Source organism: Silurus meridionalis, chromosome 4 (assembly GCF_014805685.1).
Source record: "Silurus meridionalis isolate SWU-2019-XX chromosome 4, ASM1480568v1, whole genome shotgun sequence".
Classification (NCBI taxonomy): Eukaryota; Metazoa; Chordata; class Actinopteri; order Siluriformes; family Siluridae; genus Silurus; species Silurus meridionalis.
Window position 1 is genome coordinate 37,702,372 of NC_060887.1, and position 19,901 is coordinate 37,722,272.

General features: G+C 40.1%; 1 protein-coding gene and 1 long non-coding RNA gene across 2 annotated transcripts; both read right to left on the reverse strand.

Moving 5' to 3' along the window:
• Positions 1–3,202: 3,202 nt before the first annotated feature.
• On the reverse strand, positions 3,203–12,019 carry telo2 (TEL2, telomere maintenance 2, homolog (S. cerevisiae)). The gene is given in 22 exon segments (XM_046846147.1): positions 3,203–3,458; positions 3,639–3,754; positions 4,100–4,164; positions 4,360–4,459; positions 4,660–4,748; positions 5,167–5,331; positions 5,514–5,585; positions 7,264–7,380; positions 7,519–7,610; positions 8,359–8,447; positions 8,564–8,665; positions 8,744–8,838; positions 9,074–9,210; positions 9,652–9,793; positions 9,880–9,948; positions 10,045–10,147; positions 10,326–10,473; positions 10,700–10,768; positions 11,202–11,482; positions 11,601–11,768; positions 11,770–11,922; positions 12,012–12,019. Coding segments are annotated over 22 exon segments (2,493 nt in total). The 3' UTR covers positions 3,203–3,345.
• A 69-nt stretch (positions 12,020–12,088) lies between these two features.
• LOC124384352 lies at positions 12,089–13,578 on the reverse strand. Its single transcript, XR_006925383.1, has 3 exons — positions 13,292–13,578; positions 12,739–12,833; positions 12,089–12,563 (listed from the first exon to the last, which is right to left on the reverse strand). It is a non-coding gene; the product is annotated as an uncharacterized LOC124384352 (long non-coding RNA).
• Between the last annotated feature and the right edge of the window lie 6,323 nt (positions 13,579–19,901).

Below are 19,901 nucleotides of genomic sequence, written 5' to 3' on the forward strand. Positions count from 1 at the left end.
ACGTTTAAGATCTAAATCGATTGGTTTAAACGTAGAATCAGTCCCCACATTTAGACTTTTGTATGTGCGTACTCGTTCTCCAGGGGTTTGTACAGACTGCTGATCTCCTTGAAGATACTTTGACATGACCTTCTTTTGTTCCTGAAGACGACGCTCACAGAGTGAATCAAATCTTACATCTTTGCATATTGAATGTGCCAATGTGCTGCCTCCTGCTCATCAAGAATATGTATGGCTTCCTCGAGCTGGGTGATGCTCATGTCCTGCAAGATGTTCCTAAAGTCCATTTGACTCAGAATGTTCTTTTCTTTTAGCACTGAAGTAAATCTGCCGAATATTTTTGCAATTTGCGTCACTCGATATTGTGGTGTAATCCACTTTGTTTTGTTCTTAGTGTCGAGTTGAATTGCCAGAAACTCACTGACCTCCTTGCTTAGCAGTCTTAGAGGAGCCAACGTGGCCTCCAGCTGAGTGAGACGTGTCTCCAGCTGCTCTCTGTCTCTTATCGCATTATCTCTCTGGAGCTCTGCAATCTTTTTCTCTTCCATACAGCATTTTAGGCTCATCTGAAGCTCTTCAATGGTCTGGAGCTGTGGGTCCTTAGACTCCTCTCTTTTCTGCTTGATCTTCTCAGTTTCCAGTTTTTGTTGTCTTAGTACTGAAGTCAAGTGGGACACCTGCTCTGCAGTTTTCTGCAGACGCTTCTCGACTTCCATCTTCTTTTCTCCTGCCTTCTCTACAATCTCCTGTTGTTCCTCACAGTGACTCTGGACCCGGGAGAGATTCTTCTGGTGTGCAGCTTCAGTCTCCTTCATGATCAGTGCGGCCCTCTCTCTTACTCGTGCCCATTGTTTTCTCTTGAAAGCCAAATAAGCTTCTTGCTCAGCAATAGTTCTCTCTAGTTGCTCTTGTTCTCTCTTCCAGACCGCTCTCTCGTAATCTGTAGCATCCTTCACTTTCTTATAACGTTTCAAAGAAGAGTTGAGCTTAGTGATGTTCTGGAGGTTTGCTTCATTCCTCGCTTCCAGGTTTTCCACCTTCTTATTCCATTCCTCTAGTTCTTTTGTTGCTTTCCTCAGCTTTTCCCTCAACTCACTCTTTTGAGGACTCTCCTCGGATGCCATCTCGCTCCTGATGCTCCGGATGCTCCTGATGCTGCTTTGGGAGTTCTCTCTAAATCTCTTCATGGTTACAGGTTTATCTCGACCGCAGCAAAATCGCAAATGATTAACATTAAACGTGCGCTGCCTTATAAAGAGATAAAGTCGTTTGTGACGTCACTGTACCTGCAAATTCCTCGCTCGCTCCCGATATTGTCCCCCCACTGACGTCACCTGTCCTGTGCGCGCTCCCTCTCCCTCAGATTACGGAGTATAGAGAGACGGATTCCTCGTGCCCGCGCGCCTCTAGAACAGGCTCTTATACCGAATACACAACAAATAACTACATGTTACTAAAAATGTTATAGTGCAGCATCATGGATAGAAAGAACAACTTTAAAAACGAGGAGAAAGAAAGTCAGTTTATCAGCCAGTTTTTCCAAATAAAACACTGATTTCTGTTCCCTGTGTTATGTTGTGATTCTGAAGCTGTTTTAATGATCATAAAGTAGACATTTGATCAGTTACTCATCCAGATGTTTATCCACTGGAAGCTGAAACAGTTTTTCCAAAAATCTTTTTTTTTTTATGCAAAAGTAATGAAACAGCATTGAGCTTCAGAAAAGACCAAAATCACCAAATCTAGTGATGTATAAAGGTTTATAAAGTGACATAATTCTGTATGGAATCGATATTTTTTCATGAAATAAGTGTTGTAGTGATTATAATTATATTGTATTAATAATTCATCTTTGAGTCGGTTCATTTCAATGAACTGGTGAAAAATCAGTCTAAATAATTCATGAATATCTGATTTGGTTTTCAAGTTTAAATCCCTGATTCAATGATGCTGTTGTTGTACTGTATACAGTGTATAATTTAATAAACTATTCAAATTTAGTTCTTTAATGTTTCTTCATGAATACACAATAACTTATACTTTAAAATTGCTATTAAAAATACTCCAATTCCAACGATTAATTGAGTAATCGGATAAGAAGTACTTTTTCTTTGTTAAAGAGCAAAACTAAATATACAAGAGAAATTTACTCCTAACTTGTTTTCTTTTAAGGAATACAAATATTGCTATTAATATCTGTTGTTGAACTTGCATTAAAGAAAATCTGTGAAGAAAAACAATATAGTGCATTAAACTGCCATATTACCAGTGGGTTAGAAACTTGAAAAACACTGATGCTTGGATGTGCAGTCTCTCAGTGTCTTTCTGCTTGTATTTATTTTAGATTGGCCAGAAGGATGAAGCACAGAGGGAAATTACACAAACCACCATGGTGATGTTTGTGCTCCGTGAAGGTGCTGGTCACATGACACTACTGTACAATGCAGTTGTAAAGAAATCTAGAAGTCAAGAATCTTCTTCTTCACTTCTAGATTTATATACCAAACTTTTCACATCTTTAGAAATTAAATATCCAAATAATTACAAATCCAAATAGTTTATAACCTTAATCTAATGATGTTTTGTGCATTAATCAGCTGTTAAAAGATTGTGACGGAGAGAGAAAAAGAGAGAAAAGTGGAGAAAAATAACTGCAGAGTGAACAGTTTGTTTTTTTCTCCACTTTTCTCTCTGTTTATTTCTCCTGAGAGAAGAGTGAGATTACAGTCGTAAATAAGACAGAACGGGTGTAAACTGTGTAAAAAGCGACTGATGCTCAGCGGGACGTCATGCTCTCTGAGGCCAGAGGCGGCGCTGCAGCAGGCGGAGGCTCGGGGACGGATAGAGCCGGAGTAGAGAGCGAGCAGCGCGGTGTGAGTGACTGGGACACCGCGGGGGGTCTCGGGGGGAAACAGTGACAGGACTGTAGTTCAGCTGCTTAGTTCTACATGCTGATTAGAGTTTCACCGTGTCTTCAGCGGCTCTGTGAGACACATCACGTGTGTAATTCTTTAGATAATCAAAACCTGTAGTAAGAAACCTGATTTGTATTTGTTCAGATGTGAGATTATACTTGTTTTTTGGTTAGTTAGAAGCACGTTACAGGTGTTTGTTACAGGTGTTTGTTACTGGTGTACATTTTCAGGTCAAAAAAGCAGCTTCGGTTTTATGTACAGATTCGTTTCAAAAGAGGAGAAAACAATTAATATTTATACAAAAGTAATTTACTGAACAGTTTCTCTCTCTTTTACACAGACACAGTGCAGGGCTTATTCAGTGGAGTGCTGGTTTCTTCTGCACAATGAAGGCTCATCACTCTCTAACCCCCTCGACACACACACACACTCAGGTTTTCAGCATGGGGTTCTGCAGGTGAGTTTTGAGGCTCTTCTCCAACAGCAATAAACACTGTACAGCCAAACTCCTGCAGTCTGCATCAGTGTCAGTCTCTGCTACATCTACACACACAATTATGGTCATAAATGGTATAGATATGAACTTTTGTCATTAACAGACAGATGGAACCCACACACACACACACACACACACACACACACACACACACACACACACACACACACACACACACACACACACACACACACACACACACACACACACACACACACACACACTACCTACGAGCCAGGACCTGGTCTCTACTAGATCATCACTGAGCTCCAGCAGCAGAATTTCACTGGGCATGCTCAAAAGTACAGCACACACTGAGAACAGCACACCTCTCCTCACCATCCTAAAACCAGAGAGACATCGAGACAGTCAAGATGAATAGATGTACACAAACATCTCAACAGTAACATGTTTTCGACAATCTCAATGATTTTTTCTATCGGAAAACGTTCCTAGACATTACTGAAAGTCAACATGATGAAGAGGAGGCAAGACCTAAAAGTGAACTCATCCTGGTATGTACTCAACTCTTGTTGTATTAAAGTGGAGAAATAACGATGTAGGACGCTTTACAACAGCAGGCTTTTGTATGGAGTAAAAGGGGGCACAGCCACTAGATGGCACTGTTGTGTAACTGTAGCTGAAAAGCTTCTAGGACTAATGACTGCAGAACTACATCCAGACTTACTGGTCTGCATGGAAACGCAGCACCCAGACAAAATCCAGTAAAGCTTTGCCCATCTGTGTTGCCACCTACAATTACACACACACACACACACACACACACACACACACACACACACACACACACACACACACACACACACACACACAGTTTGTTAGGTCCAAAAATACATCCAAAACGCAATACACGCTATGTGTTTCTGTAAACAACACTGAAAACAGATGTGAGTATCACTGTGCGTGTGTGTGTGTGTGTGTGTGTACTGGAGCATTGATGGCCAGGTGCATTAGCAGTCCGAGTGTGTGCACCAGTCTTCCCAGCACCAGGTGGTCACTGCCCAAAAGGTCAAAGGTCACCTGTGGTCTACATAAAGAAAAAAATCTCTCACAATCAGCCCAGTTACCATGACGATCACAAAGGCACAATCACTTTAGCTCGTCACCACGATACAGAATCAATGGTAATGACCACACACACACACTCTCTCTCTCTCACACACACACACACACACACACACACACACACACACACACACACACACTCTCTCTCACACACACACACACCTGTCGTAGTTTCTTAGCAAAGGAAAGAAGAAGTAGCCAGCAACAGGAGAGTAGCGGTTTGGGGTGGATTTATGCGGCTGTGACACACCCTGAGAATGAAGATGATCACACACACACACACACACACACAGTTAACACCAAGCTTATATATAAATACAATTAAATTATATTATATATATATATATATATATATATATATATATATATATATATATATATATATATATGTGTGTGTGTGTGTGTGTGTGTGTGTGTGTGTGTGTGTGTGTGTGTGTGTGTGTGTGTGTGTGTACACATCTGGAGTTATGATGTGTTAGTGTGTGTTTTATTTATTTATTTTATAAAAATGTGCAACTGGAAGCTTCTGTCACTGAGACAAATTCCTTGTGAAAACACACTTATAATAAAGCTGTCAATAAATAAATACATTTCTGACGCTGTATTGTTTTATTGCTTGTGTGTGCACATCTGTAGAGTTGTAATGGTGTGTGTGTGTGTGTGTGTTACCTTACTGATGCGCCGTGTCTTACTCTGAATGCGTTTGTCCACAATGTCACGCCAATGCTCCAGCTCGCCACACCTGTCCAGAGGTGTCACTTTGGTAACTGACTGTGATGGCACCCCCTTCTGTGTGATTGGTTCAGACAACTCCTGGGCAGAGGCAGCGAGAACCTGGAGGGGAGTGTAGAGACACAGAGATTATTATAATCTATATATATATATATATATATAACAGCTACTCAATAACTTATTATTGATTTACTTCCTCTCATGATGAACAGAATCCCTGATCGTTTCAGCATGGAAATATGATGAAAGCAGTAAAAGATGAAGTTCTGGCTGTAAAATTTTACCTCAAGGATGTCGAGCCTCTGCCTCAGGCTGTAGTTCAGAGAGTAAAACTCGGTAGTCAGATATTTCACAACCTGACAGACAGAAGTCAAATGTTTACTTTTTATTATTAAAACATTTTAACATAATACAACAAAGTTACACCATCTTCATATTAGTGTTATTAATATCGGCAGAGAGAGAGAGAGAGAGAGAGAGAGAGAGAGAGAGAAGAGAGAGAGAGAGAGAGAGAGAGAAGAGAGAGAGAGATTTATTGGGGAGAGAGAGAGAGAAGAGAGAGAGAGAGAGAGAGATTTATTGGGGAGAGAGAGAGAGGAGAGAGATTTTTGGGGGAGAGAGAGAGATTTATTGGGGAGAGAGAGAGAGGAGAGAGAGAGAGAGAGATTTATTGGGGGTGAGAGAGAGAGAGAGAGAGAGAGATTTATTGGGGGTGAGAGAGAGAGATTTATTGGGGGTGAGAGAGAGATTTTTGGGGGTGGGGAGAGAGAGAGAGAGAGAGAGATTTTTGGGGAGAGAGAGAGAGAGATTTATTGGGGGTGAGAGAGAGATTTTTGGGGTGAGAGAGAGAGATTTATTGGGGAGAGAGAGAGAGGAGAGAGAGAGAGAGATTTATTGGGGAGAGAGAGAGAGAGAGAGAGAGAGATTTTTGGGGTGAGAGAGAGATTTATTGGGGGTGAGAGAGAGAGATTTTTGGGGTGAGAGAGAGAGAGAGATTTTTGGGGAGAGAGAGAGAGAGATTTTTGGGGGGAAGAGATTTTTGGGGGGAGAGAGAGAGAGAGATTTTTGGGGAGAGAGAGAGAGAGAGAGAGAGAGAGAGAGAGAGAGAGAGAGAGAGAGATTTTTGGGGAGAGAGAGAGAGAGAGAGAGAGAGAGAGAGAGAGAGAGAGAGAGATTTTTGGGGGAGAGAGAGAGAGAGAGAGAGAGAGATTTTTGGGGAGAGAGAGAGAGAGAGAGAGAGAGAGAGAGAGAGAGAGAGAGAGAGAGAGAGGTGAAAGGAAGAGAGAAAATAAAGATTGTTTTTTTTTTTTTGTTAGTTTTTTTAAGATAGTTCTTGTTCTTTATTATTAGAAAGTTAATAAAATCTGTACTACATATTGATGGTGTGCATGTTATTAATGCAGTGCTTTTATTTCCTGTTAATTTTGCTACCGTTCTGAATAAAGATCTAGGGTTCAGCTTGTTATGAGGGAGGAGAAATATGCTGATCAGCAGCACTAAGAGCTTTTCTACAACTCAGGAGATTCTCCTTCCTTTCCATTTAAAATACTGTGAAGTTAGTTTGACGGCATTTACGCTCTAATTTCCGAATGGTGTAGTTTTGAGACGTGTGTATGATCGTTATATCACCATGCTAATATTATCTCTTGATTTATTTTATTTTGAAGGGGAGCTACCTGGTCTAGAGTGTAACAGAATGTTGATTCTAGACATTCAGTAACCCAGTGGAGCTCTGCAGGGAAGATTACTGATAAAAACTTGCTGCTGTAGTTGACGTGAATGTACGTTTAACACGTTAACGTGACCAGTGTTTCTGTCCTATCTTCTCTTCAGATCTGCCTGCTTCATCCTGCTCTCCTAGCTCTCTGTGCAGCTGCGGATGTTTCCACATCTACAGCCTGAAGGTCCATGAAGCCGCTGAGCTTTGAGGACTGATTCACATCCCCAACTTCAGAAAGTATGTACATGCATATCTGTAAAGTTGTACAGCTTGTGAGCGTGCGTGTGTGTGTGTGTGTGTGTGTGGTATATTACCGGTTGTGTGTCTGTGACAACGAGGGACACCATGGCGTTCTGTCGGAGAGTGTAGAAGCCTGTGATGTTGTACCTGTCCTCCAGGTGTAACAGCACTTTACTGAACTGCACACTCACCTGACACACACACACACACACACACACACACACACACACACACACACACACACACACACACACATCTGTATTAATGCATTGAATTTGCAATCTCCCTCATCATACTTTGTTCCTCCAGGGTTTAGGACAACCGCTAACCTCTCGTGTGGTGCTGATGTTCCTCCTCAGAAGCCCGTCTGCTGCTTGTAGACTCGACTCCACCCTCTCCGGGTCATCAGACGTCATCAGGGCTGTCAATCAAACACAACCATAGAATCTTACAAACGTGAGTACACCCCTTACATTTCAGCAGACACACACACACACACACACACACGCACACACACACACACACACACGCACACACACACACACACCTTTACTACGCGATTTACTGTGTTTTTACTACGTTTAAATGCTTGTTTTGAATGGTTGTATATTTAATTTGTGCATTGATCATTTAATTATTGTACAAAATTAAATTAATTATATATTCTAGATATATATCTAGATACAACTGAACAAAATGTCTGTTTTATTGTCAAAACAATGTTATATTATATTTTATATAGATTTTTTATTCATGGTTGTAAACCTTCCATCTGCAATTATCATTAAAAACAATACAAATGTTGATTTACACAAAGTGCTTCACCCTGCATACGTAAATGCTGTTTTTTTACAGAAAGAAACAACCAGCATGAGTGAATTTGTTCAAAGAGAAATCCCCATGCTCTCGTCCGATTAATTTGATTATTATCGTTAGTTGCAGTCCTCTATATTATATATATATATATATATATATATATATATATATATATATATATATATATATATATATATATATATATATTAGTTGCAGTCCTCTCTCTCTCTCTCTCTCTCTCTCTCTCTCTCTCTCTCTCTCTATCTATCTATATCTATATATATCCTAATATATATTACACATCACATAAACCTCTGCTGTGCATGTGAGTGGATTTATGGAGAGCATCTGACCTTCTAGACAGTCTCTGACATAGCGGGGAGCAGTCACCTTCCGCTTCACCTGATCAGCAGACATGTCATATGGAGTTAGATCATCATCACTGAGAGGGACAGAGTACAGAGAATATGTGTGTATGAGTAAGAGACAAAGACCGGTAAGTGTGTGTGTGTGTGTGTGTGTGTGTGTGTGTGTGTGTTTATGTGCACATGCATGTACCTGTCAAGCTCAGAATCACTTCCTGGTCCTGATGTCTGATTGGTCACGGGATGTTGTGATGTCACCATCTGTCCTGATGAACTTTCACATTTTGTCTGAGGTCTGGTGGAGGAAATAGCAATGATGCCAAATGAAGCAGAATCGTGTGTGTGTGTGTGTGTGAGTGAGAGAGATACTTACATGTGTGTAGTTTCAGCTGGTGGAAGTTCTTCATCTTCCTCACTCTGAGGCTCCATTAGAGACTGCAACTCTCTGCTCTCCTCATCTGCCTTGTACTAACACACACACACACACACACACACACACACACACACACACACACACACACACACACACACACAAATGAACTAATGAACATGTTAGCACTGAATTATTGTAGCACTAACAGGACAAAAATGAAACTAGACTGCACCAGTAGTTCAGTTAGCAGTGTGTTTGGAAAGAGAAGCAGGACTTCGGTTTTGGGAAAGAGAAAACAGGTCCAAAGATGCATAAAGACATAAAGGTCACCTGGAATTTAAGCTGTGAAGTGGACGTGTCTAATCTCCGACTGATACACTCCCCCACCACCATCCCCATCCTCCGCACACGCTCCACACCGCTGTCTAGACGACACTGCACTCCTCCCAGCATGCACTGCAACAAGTCTGTGTGGAAGAAAGATGCCTCACTTTCAGTCTTTATACACTACAAGGACTAAAGTATCAGGACACCTGACTTTTCCAGCCATATGCGGTTCTTCCCCAAAATGTTTGAGGCTCACAATTGTATAGAAAGTCACTGGACAATGCCCCTGTGCACAAAGCCAATGCTTAGATTGGAGTAGACTCTATCTCCTGCTATAGAGCGCTGACAGAGCGGAGAGTGGAGCTTATTAGAAGAGCAAATGGAGACTAAATGTGGAATCACATGGTCAAAAAACACATACCAATCTTATGCTCAGGTGTCTATAAACTTTTGGCTTTATATGTAAAACATTTAGATTCAACAATCATTCAAATAACTAGAACAAAAATCATTTTTAAATAATTTTCTAAAAATTTTCAGGGATTTGTGTGAGAGAGAGAGAGTGTGTGTGTGTGTGTTACCTTCCCGTATCTCAGGGATCTCGTCGTGATGAAGGAGACACAAACACAGCAGCAAGGATTTACTGACGTACAGCTGCTGCTCCACTGTAGTGTGTCTCACTGCACTGCTGTTACACCACACCTGACACACACTACACAACACACACACACACACACACCTCCACATATATTACACATACCAGTAAAAAGTACTCTCTCTCTCTGTGTGTGTGTGTGTGTGTGTGTTACCTGTTTAAGAAGAGGCCTTCGCTCCTTATCCATCGCCAGATACCCAAATACACTCCTCAACACCTGCACCTGACCCACACACACACACACAGGCATTCCTGTGTAAGCTTTACTCAGTGTGTGTGTGTGTGTGTGTGTGTGTGTGTGTGTGTGTGTGTGTGTTACCGAGTGATGATACTGCAGAAGCAGGAGTTTGTGAGTGAGAAGAAATTGAACTTTCTTATTCTTTAACACAAGATTCCCCATAACCCTCGACAATGCTGATGACCTGTAACACACACACACACACACACACACACACACACACACACACACACACACACACAGCCCATTTGTCTTCAAACGTCAATTGTCAGAACAAAAGTAACACCGTGTGTCCTCCATTATTATAGACCAGAAATGTGTCTCACACACACACACACACACACACACACACACACACTGACCCACACAGGTTGTGTATGAGTGGTGTAATGACGCTTTCCACCCATCGTTCTGGGACGTTCTCTAGCAGTTTGCAGCTCACACGCCTCCACAGAGCATCCGAGTGTGTGAGAGAGGAGAGATGAGGGGCCAGGGTCTTAAACACCAACTCTACACACACACACACACACACACACACACACACACACACACACACACACACACACAAAGAGATTCATAAAGAGGGTTACAAACAAAGACAATACATGTCTCCAGCAAAGTACAATTAATTGAAATTATAACACCCCCCACACACACACACACACACACACACACACACACACACACACACAGACACAGTGAAGTGTGTATAATCAGAGTACACGTTTACACTCACCTCCATGTCCCTGCATACACACTTTCCCCAACAGCTGAGCCACAAACACTACAGAGCAGTCCTGTCCCGCTACAGCACAGAGAAACACACACACACACACACACACACACACACACACACACACACACACACACACACACACAGAAGAATGACCTTTCTCCATGATTATAGCTGTAGTTATTCCGACACACACTACAGGTTATATGACGGAGCTGAACTACGGTAACACTAACAGGACAAAAATTAAACTCCAGCACTAGGGGGCGCAGTGAGAACCATTACCCCTACATTTACATTTACTTCATTCATGAAATTTGTCAGACGCCCTCATCCAGAGTGACTTACATTTCTCTCATTCATACAACAGAGCAGCTATGGGGCTAAGGGCCTCGCTCAGGGGCCCAGCAGTGGCAGCCTGGTGTGGCTGGGATTTGAACTCACAACCTTCAGATCCAGTCACACCCCCACACCACCCCCATGTGAAAGGTAAGTGGTGCCTGACCTCTGAGAGCGCTGCAGATCCTCTCCAGTGTGTGTATGAGGTGAAGGGTGAGGTGTGTGTAGTACTGCTCCTCGGTGAGCGCAGACGGTGCACGTGTGCCGAGACGGTTAGCGGCGAGAGCGGGCAGAGACGCCACTCGCGTTAACACGACCTCGCGGAGGTGGGCGGAGTCACAACGTGAGTCTGTGTCCAAGCACCGAGACCACAACAGCACACCAACACGTCCTACATGGAGGAACTCCTCCAACACACTCACACACCTCTCCAGAGCTGAACTTTCACTGAGAAAGAGGGGTGTTTACATATAAGCTTCTCTCTGTCTCTCACTCACTCACACACACACACACACACACACACTCACACACTCACACACTCACACACTCACACACATTGCTGTACCTCTGAGAGCTGATGGAGTCCAGTAACACCAGCAGTGCCTGGTCTGGTGGACCTCGGAGGAAGAACACGTCCCACAATTCCCTGCGCTTCTCCTCCCCCAGACTGCTGAACCAATCAGACTTGAGTGTGCTGGTGAGCGCCTGCAGGACGTGTGTGTAATGAGCGCTGGAACTCGCTCCTGTCCTCAACCGAGGCAGCGCCGTCCTCCAGGTAACGCGAGAGTGTGAGTACAGCATCACTGATCTCTGTGGGATCCCGAGACGTGGAGATGCTCCTCACGCATGCGCACACACACACGCAGCTGCTCCTCAGCACGTGAGCTCTCCATCACACACACTCACACACACACACACTCTGCAGGATAAACCAAATAATCATACACACTTCTAATCACTTTCAAATTAAATAAACAAAAACATGAATACAAAAATATTTATTTACTCCATAATATTTATTTAAATAATATTCCAGAACACACACACACACACACACACACACACACACACACACACACACACACACACTGTGTTCCAAATTATTATGTAACATTTCAGTCAAAATAAACGTGTTTTCTTCTGATTCACAGAAGAATGCGATCAGATAAAAGCTCACTGAAAGATTTCTGTCAGAGAAATGAATAGTATTAAAAGGCGTCTATAAAAAAAGCCACTACTGAGCAGCAGATATCTGAAGCTGCTGCTGTTTCTGGAGTCGTGAGAACCTCTGGATGCAGGATCCTTCATAGGCTGGCAGTTTGTATCTGTATTTCAGTCATGCGTAACCAAATCGTCTGCTATTTTAACACATCAAGACTCATTTTCAAACAGCTGTGTTTGCTGGAGAACGCCGTGCTTCACTGGATGTTCCAGATGGATGGATGTTCTGAACGGCTGCTGAATGGACACCGTGTTCCACCAAGACTGTGACGTCAGCAAGGAGGTGGAGGTGGAGTGATGATTTGGGCTGGAATATTGGGAAGTGAGAGAGTAGGTATCTCTGTGAGATATGTGGAGCTCCGAACAGATCATTTTCTGCCATGGTGTAAAAAGAAGAATTGTGCTTTCCGAAATAAAATAATTGAATGAATGACACTATTGAATTTTTGGTTGCTATGGGCATTAAAAGATCATCTCCTGACCTCAATCCTATTGAGAAGGTGTGGAGTATCCTCAGAAGGAAGATTTATGAGGGTGGTGGTGGTATTGATCCAAACAACAGCTCTGGGAGGAAATTCTGGAATCCGTTTAGGAAATACAGGCAGAAACTCTACTTATAAGTTCAATAGATGAGAGATTTCGAGTTTTGAGATCACGATCACCTTTTTAATGATTTAAAAGTGTATTATATATTATTATTTAGAACAACATCATTTGTTATTTTTCCAAAAATGTTAATAAAGCAGTTAAATTGTCAGTTCTTTTACATGTAATAACATCCACATTATAATGTGATTGTTGGAGATTAAATCATTTATTTTAACATACTGACTATTTAAAATAAAATATATGTATTTGCATAATAATTTGGAACGCGGTGTATTTACATTATATATATATATATATATATATATATATATATATATATATATATATATATATATATATATATATATATATATATATATATATATATATATATATATTGTTTATATTCAGCTTCAAATATTTTCTATATCCAGATATTTTACTCACCATAAAGAAAAGTTCCGGAAATCACCACGTCTTCACTTTATCAGATATTTATATAAAAATAAAGTCTAACTAAAATACTTTTCAACACTAAATGTTTACTGATGCACAGAGTCTCACTCAAGCACCAAAATCCGCCATAATGCGCAGGTCCTTATAGTGTCCGTGTGGAAACATAGCCGACAAATCAAAAGTTCCGTTTGGTGATCTAATAAATTCTATAAATTCGGACACTATTTTGTTGAAGTAGTTAAATAAGAAATTTATTTTCGTTCATTAATATATCGATTATTTGGATCATTTGAATGAAATGCCCTGCTGCACATCGGTGCTGCCGCAATGCCTTAAATCACCACTAGAGGGTAGCATTTTATCATTAAAAGAAACGTTCTTCAGTTTGATATATATATAAATAAAGATTTTTAGATTTTTTGTCACAGTTATATACAGAATACAACTTGCTGTAAAATGTAAATGCAATAAAGTGTAAATATAATTTTATTTCACATTTTATAAAAATTGTACTTGAGCTGTACTGAGTTTGTAATACTAAATATAATTTAATAATCCAAGGAACATTTAAACATTTTCTGAAAGAAAAAAGACGCTTTATTATCTAAATGATTAATTCTGACAGTAACTTGAAGAACCCCTAAACAAATCTGTTCTCCTGCTCTACCTGTACATCATCCATTCATTATATATATATATATATATATATATATATATATATATATATATATATATATATATATATATATATATATATATATATATATATATATATATATATATATATATATATATATATATATATATATATATATATATATATATATATATATATATATATATATATATATATATATATATATATATATATATATACATATATATATATATATATATATATATATATATATATATATATATATATATATATATACACACACACACAGAGACACACACACACACACACACACACACACACACACACACACACACACACACATTATACATTAATTCCTGTTATTATAAATGGTTTGGACATGTGCAGAGGAGGGACATGGGGTATATCAGTAGGAGAATGTTGAGGATGGAGCCACCAGGAAGAAGGAAAAGAGAAAGATCAAGGAGGAGGTTTATGGATGTGATAAGAGAAGACATGCAGGTGGTTGGGTTGAAAGAAGCAGATGAAGAGGACAGGGGGTATGGAGACAGATGATCCGCTGTGGCGCCCCCTAATGGGAGCAGCCGAAAGAAGAAGAAGAAGAAGAAATTGTTATTATAAATGAATTATTATTATTTATAATTATATATATAACAAAAGTGAGTACACCCTCAGTGATAACAGCTCTATGTCGTATGTTGATGCAAAGCCCCACATCCTATTCATCATGTTCATGTTTTTGTCTGCTTGTCAACACCATACAGATTTGTGTATCTTGTATTAGAGCAGTTAAAATGTGGTTCTTTGAGTAAAATTTTCTCAAACTGACAACTGGATGTTCAACATGGACCTCATGATAAAGACTCTCTGAGGATTTGAGAATTGGAAATTTTGCTCCCCACGAAGATGCCAAGGCTGTAAGAAGATCAGTATCACCCTGAAACTCAGTTACAGTACAGTGTTCAGGGTCACACAGAGGATTTCCAGGACGGTTTTTACTCGGAACAGACCTCACAAGAGTCCATCAAAGAAGTCGAGTCCTTGTGCTGTGGGTCAGGTAGAGTCATATAATATACACTGTCCAGTTCATCTGCCTCTTTTCTTACCCTGGAACAGAGTAAATCTGGACTCATCGGACCACATGACCTTCTACCAATAATCCACAGTCTAATCTTCATGCTCCCTAGCAAATTGAAGATTTTTTTTCAGATTAGCCTTAATGATAAGTGGTTTTCTGAAGGTCACACTGCAGTTTAATCCCAATCAATTGAGTTTCCTTCACATTGTGTGTGTGGAAATGCTCTTATTCTCACTATTAAACACAGCCGTGAGTCCAAACGTTTAAATGATCGCCGAACAAGATCATTCTTCAATCATTTTCTTCGACCACATTTCTTCCTCGAAGATGGTGGTTCCCCACTGTCCTTCCAGTTTTTAATGATGCGCTGGTCAGTTCTTAACCTAATTGTAGTAGTTTTTAGCAGTCTCCATAGATGTTTTCATTACTTGATGCATGCCAAGAATTTGACCCTTCTAAAACAGATTAACATCTTTTCCACGAACACAGGACGTATCTTCTGACATTGTTGTTTAAGAAATAAGAAGCGACTCCCTGCATCAGTTGGGGTTAAATCACCTGTTGCCAGCTGAAGCATAATCACCAATGCAGTAATTATCCAAATGGAGCCTATTTGCTTAGTTAAATCCAAGTGACTTTTTATTTTGTTATTTATCATTTAGTACAATTTTAAAGTTTTAGTTAATTCAGTCAATTTTATATTATAATTATTATAAAAGGAAAGAAATTAAAGCTTTTACACTATGCGTCCCTGCAATACATCATATCACCTCAAGAGGGTAGCATTTTACTATTTTAAATAGCACCGCCGGTCTTTAATTTGATCATATTTCTAATTTTATTGATATAGAGCTAATATTTGATTGCATAATTATATAAGGGGCGAAATAAAATAATTCAACCTCAACACAAACGTGTTCACACTTATTGGATATTGATTATTTTAATTTTCTAAATTAAATGCGCCGCTGCACGTCAGTGCTGCAGTACCTCATATCACTACTAGAGGGTAGCATTCATCTGTTCACGTGTATCTGTTTATCTGTGTAGTTATGTATCTATCAAACTTTGTGTTATTTTTAAAAATCTATCATTTTATATATATATATATATATATATATATATATATATATATATATATATATATATATATATATATATATATACAGGTAAGCAATTTTATTAATTTAACTTTTAACATTTGATAATCTTTTGTGATGCACTCGTCCATTTGTATAAAAAATAATTTAAAAAAGGGGAAAATTAAAGCCTTCAACGTAACACACACATTCATACCGTCCTTTCTTTATTTAGGTGCTTAAAAAATGAACTACACCGAAAAATAATGTTTAAACACTAAACAGTTGATTTACTGATGCGCCAAGTCTCAAACCAAGCACCAAAATCCACCATGATGCACAGGTCGTCATGTAAAAACGTCCGTGTAGAAACATAACAAATATAGCAAAGGTTCCTCTCTGTAACCTGTTGATTTAAATAATTTAAAACAACACAATTATTTGAAAGCATTTATAAGTACCACAAAGTTATATAACATGTATTTTTGTTTATTTGTTTATTTATACAAATGAAATGCGCCACTACATATCGGTGCTGCTGCAATACATCTATCTATCTATCTATCTATCTATCTATCTATCTATCTATCTATCTATCTATCTATCTATCTATCTATCTATCTATCTATCTATCTATCTATCTATCTATCTATCCTTTTTATATTGTATTCTATTTTGTGGCCTTAAATACATAAAACATGTCTTTCGCTCCTCTTTCATTCACAGATGTTTTCATCTTTCCACAGCGCGAGTGAAATAATCTGGATGAGTGCAGCAGGGGTGAAAGGAAACACGGAGGTGAGATTAGATTAAAAAAAGACCACATCCCCTCCTCTGAGACAGGGGGTTTTGGCAGCTGCTCAGTGGATCTCTCTGTTCTGATCTATGAGTCCACACAGGTCTTTCCATGCAGGCTTCATGGTCTGTTTTATGGTTTTCTCTCTCTTTTTCTCACCGTCTGCTTTTCCACTTTGACACGCAGACCTGCACTTCCTCTGTGGATAAAGAGTTTGATTTCCTCTTTACCTTTTCATTTGTCCGAGTGTGAAGGGAGAATGCCTCGGTGATGGCCAAACCACAGCACAGTCAGCGTTACGGTGATCATAAGATCGTACGCAGTATGAAAGGTTTACGGCCGTACAACCGCGTCTGCTCTGGATTACACTAAAACTTCTACTACAGGTTTAAACAACCATGATCATCTTTTTTCTACTTCAGGTTCCCTGAACACACTCAGGCTCTGATTTATTATAGGTGTGTGTGTGTGTGTGTGTGTGTGTTTACATTCTCATGAATGTCCAACCAATTAACTAGAATGATTTATGGACCATTTTACACTTTATATGGAAAGTGTAAAAAAGTTTTATATCTTAGCAGTCAAACACTTGGGTGTGTGGGTTAAAGGACGACACCACAGCCAGGGTAAATACTGGATTGTGATTGGTTGGAAGAAAGGTGTACGCAAACTCTTTAGCTGGGAATCAGTATACTGTGTACACAAGTTCACACACTTCTCAGGATTCTGGCTCGGTCCACATGAGAACACTGATGATCATTTTCTTTAAGGGAACTTAATAAATGATAGATGATGCGTCACGCCATCATTCACTCGTTCACTCAGTCAATTCAATTCAATGTAATTCATTTTTATTTGCAGAGCGCTTTTAACAATGAACATTATCGAAAAGCAGCTTTACACAGATAAAGTGGTTATAAAACAAAGTTTGTTCTTTATAATTGTTAGTTCTCCCTGAGATGGTATGAGGAAAAACCTTGAGAGGAACCAGATTTAAAAGGAACCCATCCTCATCTAGGTGCCACTGAATGTCTATTAATTACACTTCCATCATTGTTAATGTGTTTAGTGATGGGTAATCAAACACAAAACTGTGGTCCGAGAGCCATTGTAGCAAACTATTGATATTAATTACAGTCCAAATCCATCCTCAAAGATCTTGAGTTGCTCAGTAACTTCATGGATCGTTAGACGGCACAGAGTGTCTCCAACTGAAGAGATCTGCATCCAGAGGTAGAGCGCCAGGATGAATTGAGCAGATCTAAAGAGAAGAAAGGGACAGGAGCACTGATCACTGGTACCTTAACAGCATGTTTTACTCAACAAAGAAAGGAAACTTGGAGTACTCCTGAGGTGTTTGGTCTCAGAGGAAATCTGAGATCCGACAAGAGAGAGAGCGAGAGAAAGAGAGAGAGAGACAAAGAGAAAGAGAGAAAAAGGATTGCTATGCATCAATCATATATCTTTATACGACTGTCCGGCATGAGGGAATTGGATAGGGAGAAAAATAAAAAAATACAATAGTGTGGTGTGGTATAAAGTGAACGTGTGTGGTGTGGTGTGGTATAAAGTGACCGTGTGTGGTGTGGTGTGGTATAAAGTGACCATGTGCTGTGTGGTGTGGTATAAAGTGACCGTGTGTGTGTGGTATAAAGTGACCGTGTGTGGTGTGGTATAAAGTGACCGTGTGTGTGTGTGTGGTATAAAGTGACCGTGTGTGGTGTGGTGTGGTATAAAGTGACCGTGTGTGGTGTGGTATAAAGTGACCGTGTGTGGTATAAAGTGACCGTGTGCGTGTGGTGTGGTATAAAGTGACCGTGTGTGGTGTGGTATAAAGTGACCGTGTGTGCGTGTGGTGGTATAAAGTGACCGTGTGCTGTGTGGTGTGGTATAAAGTGACCGTGTGTGGCGTGGTATAAAGTGACCGTGTGCGGTGTGGTGTGGTATAAAGTGACCGTGTGCTGTGTGGTGTGGTATAAAGTGACCGTGTGTGTGTGGTGTGGTATAAAGTGACTGTGTGCGGTGTGGTGTGGTATAAAGTGACCGTGTGCTGTGGTGTGGTATAAAGTGACCGTGTGGTGTGGTATAAAGTGACCGTGTGTGTGGTGTGGTATAAAGTGACGTGTGTGTGGTGTGGTGTGGTATAAAGTGACCGTGTGGTATAAAGTGACCGTGTGCGGTGTGGTGTGGTATAAAGTGACCGTGTGCTGTGTGGTGTGGTATAAAGTGAACGTGTGTGGTGTGGTATAAAGTGACTGTGTGCTGTGTGGTGTGGTATAAAGTGACCGTGTGCGGTGTGGTGTGGTATAAAGTGACCATGTGCTGTGTGGTGTGCTATAAAGTGACCGTGTGCGGTGTGGTATAAAGTGACCGTGTGCTGTGTGGTGTGGTATAAAGTGAACGTGTGTGGCGTGGTATAAAGTGACCGTGTGCGGTGTGGTATAAAGTGACCGTGTGCTGTGTGGTGTGGTATAAAATGAACGTGTAGGTAGGCCGTCTCGTCGTTGTTGGAGATCAGACCCACCACAACAGTGTCGTCAGCAAACTTGATGATGGTGTTGAAGTTGGAAGTGGCCACACAGTCGTATGTGTACAGTGAGTACAGCAGGGGGCTCAGAACACAACCCTGGGGAGCTCCAGTACTGAGGGTGAGGGTGGATGAGGGGAGGACAATGTGGTCATAAACGTTCAACTTACTCCGGTATTACCATCTGTGGTGTATCATAATACAGTGGGTTTTTTTCCCCCCACTGTTCATTTCTCACACGTATCGTTTATAATAAAGACAACAACACAACTGGCTGTCAGGTGTATTCACCATTATGTTAATTATATGAAAATATATGAGATAATAATTTGTCACATTGTATTTTTCCTATTTAGTGAGTTTGATTATAAAACAAAAAAAAATTAATCAATGAGAATTAACAGATATATAAGCATATGTTATGTACAGAACATTGTCTCAATGTTTCCTGTCAGAGGTGAGT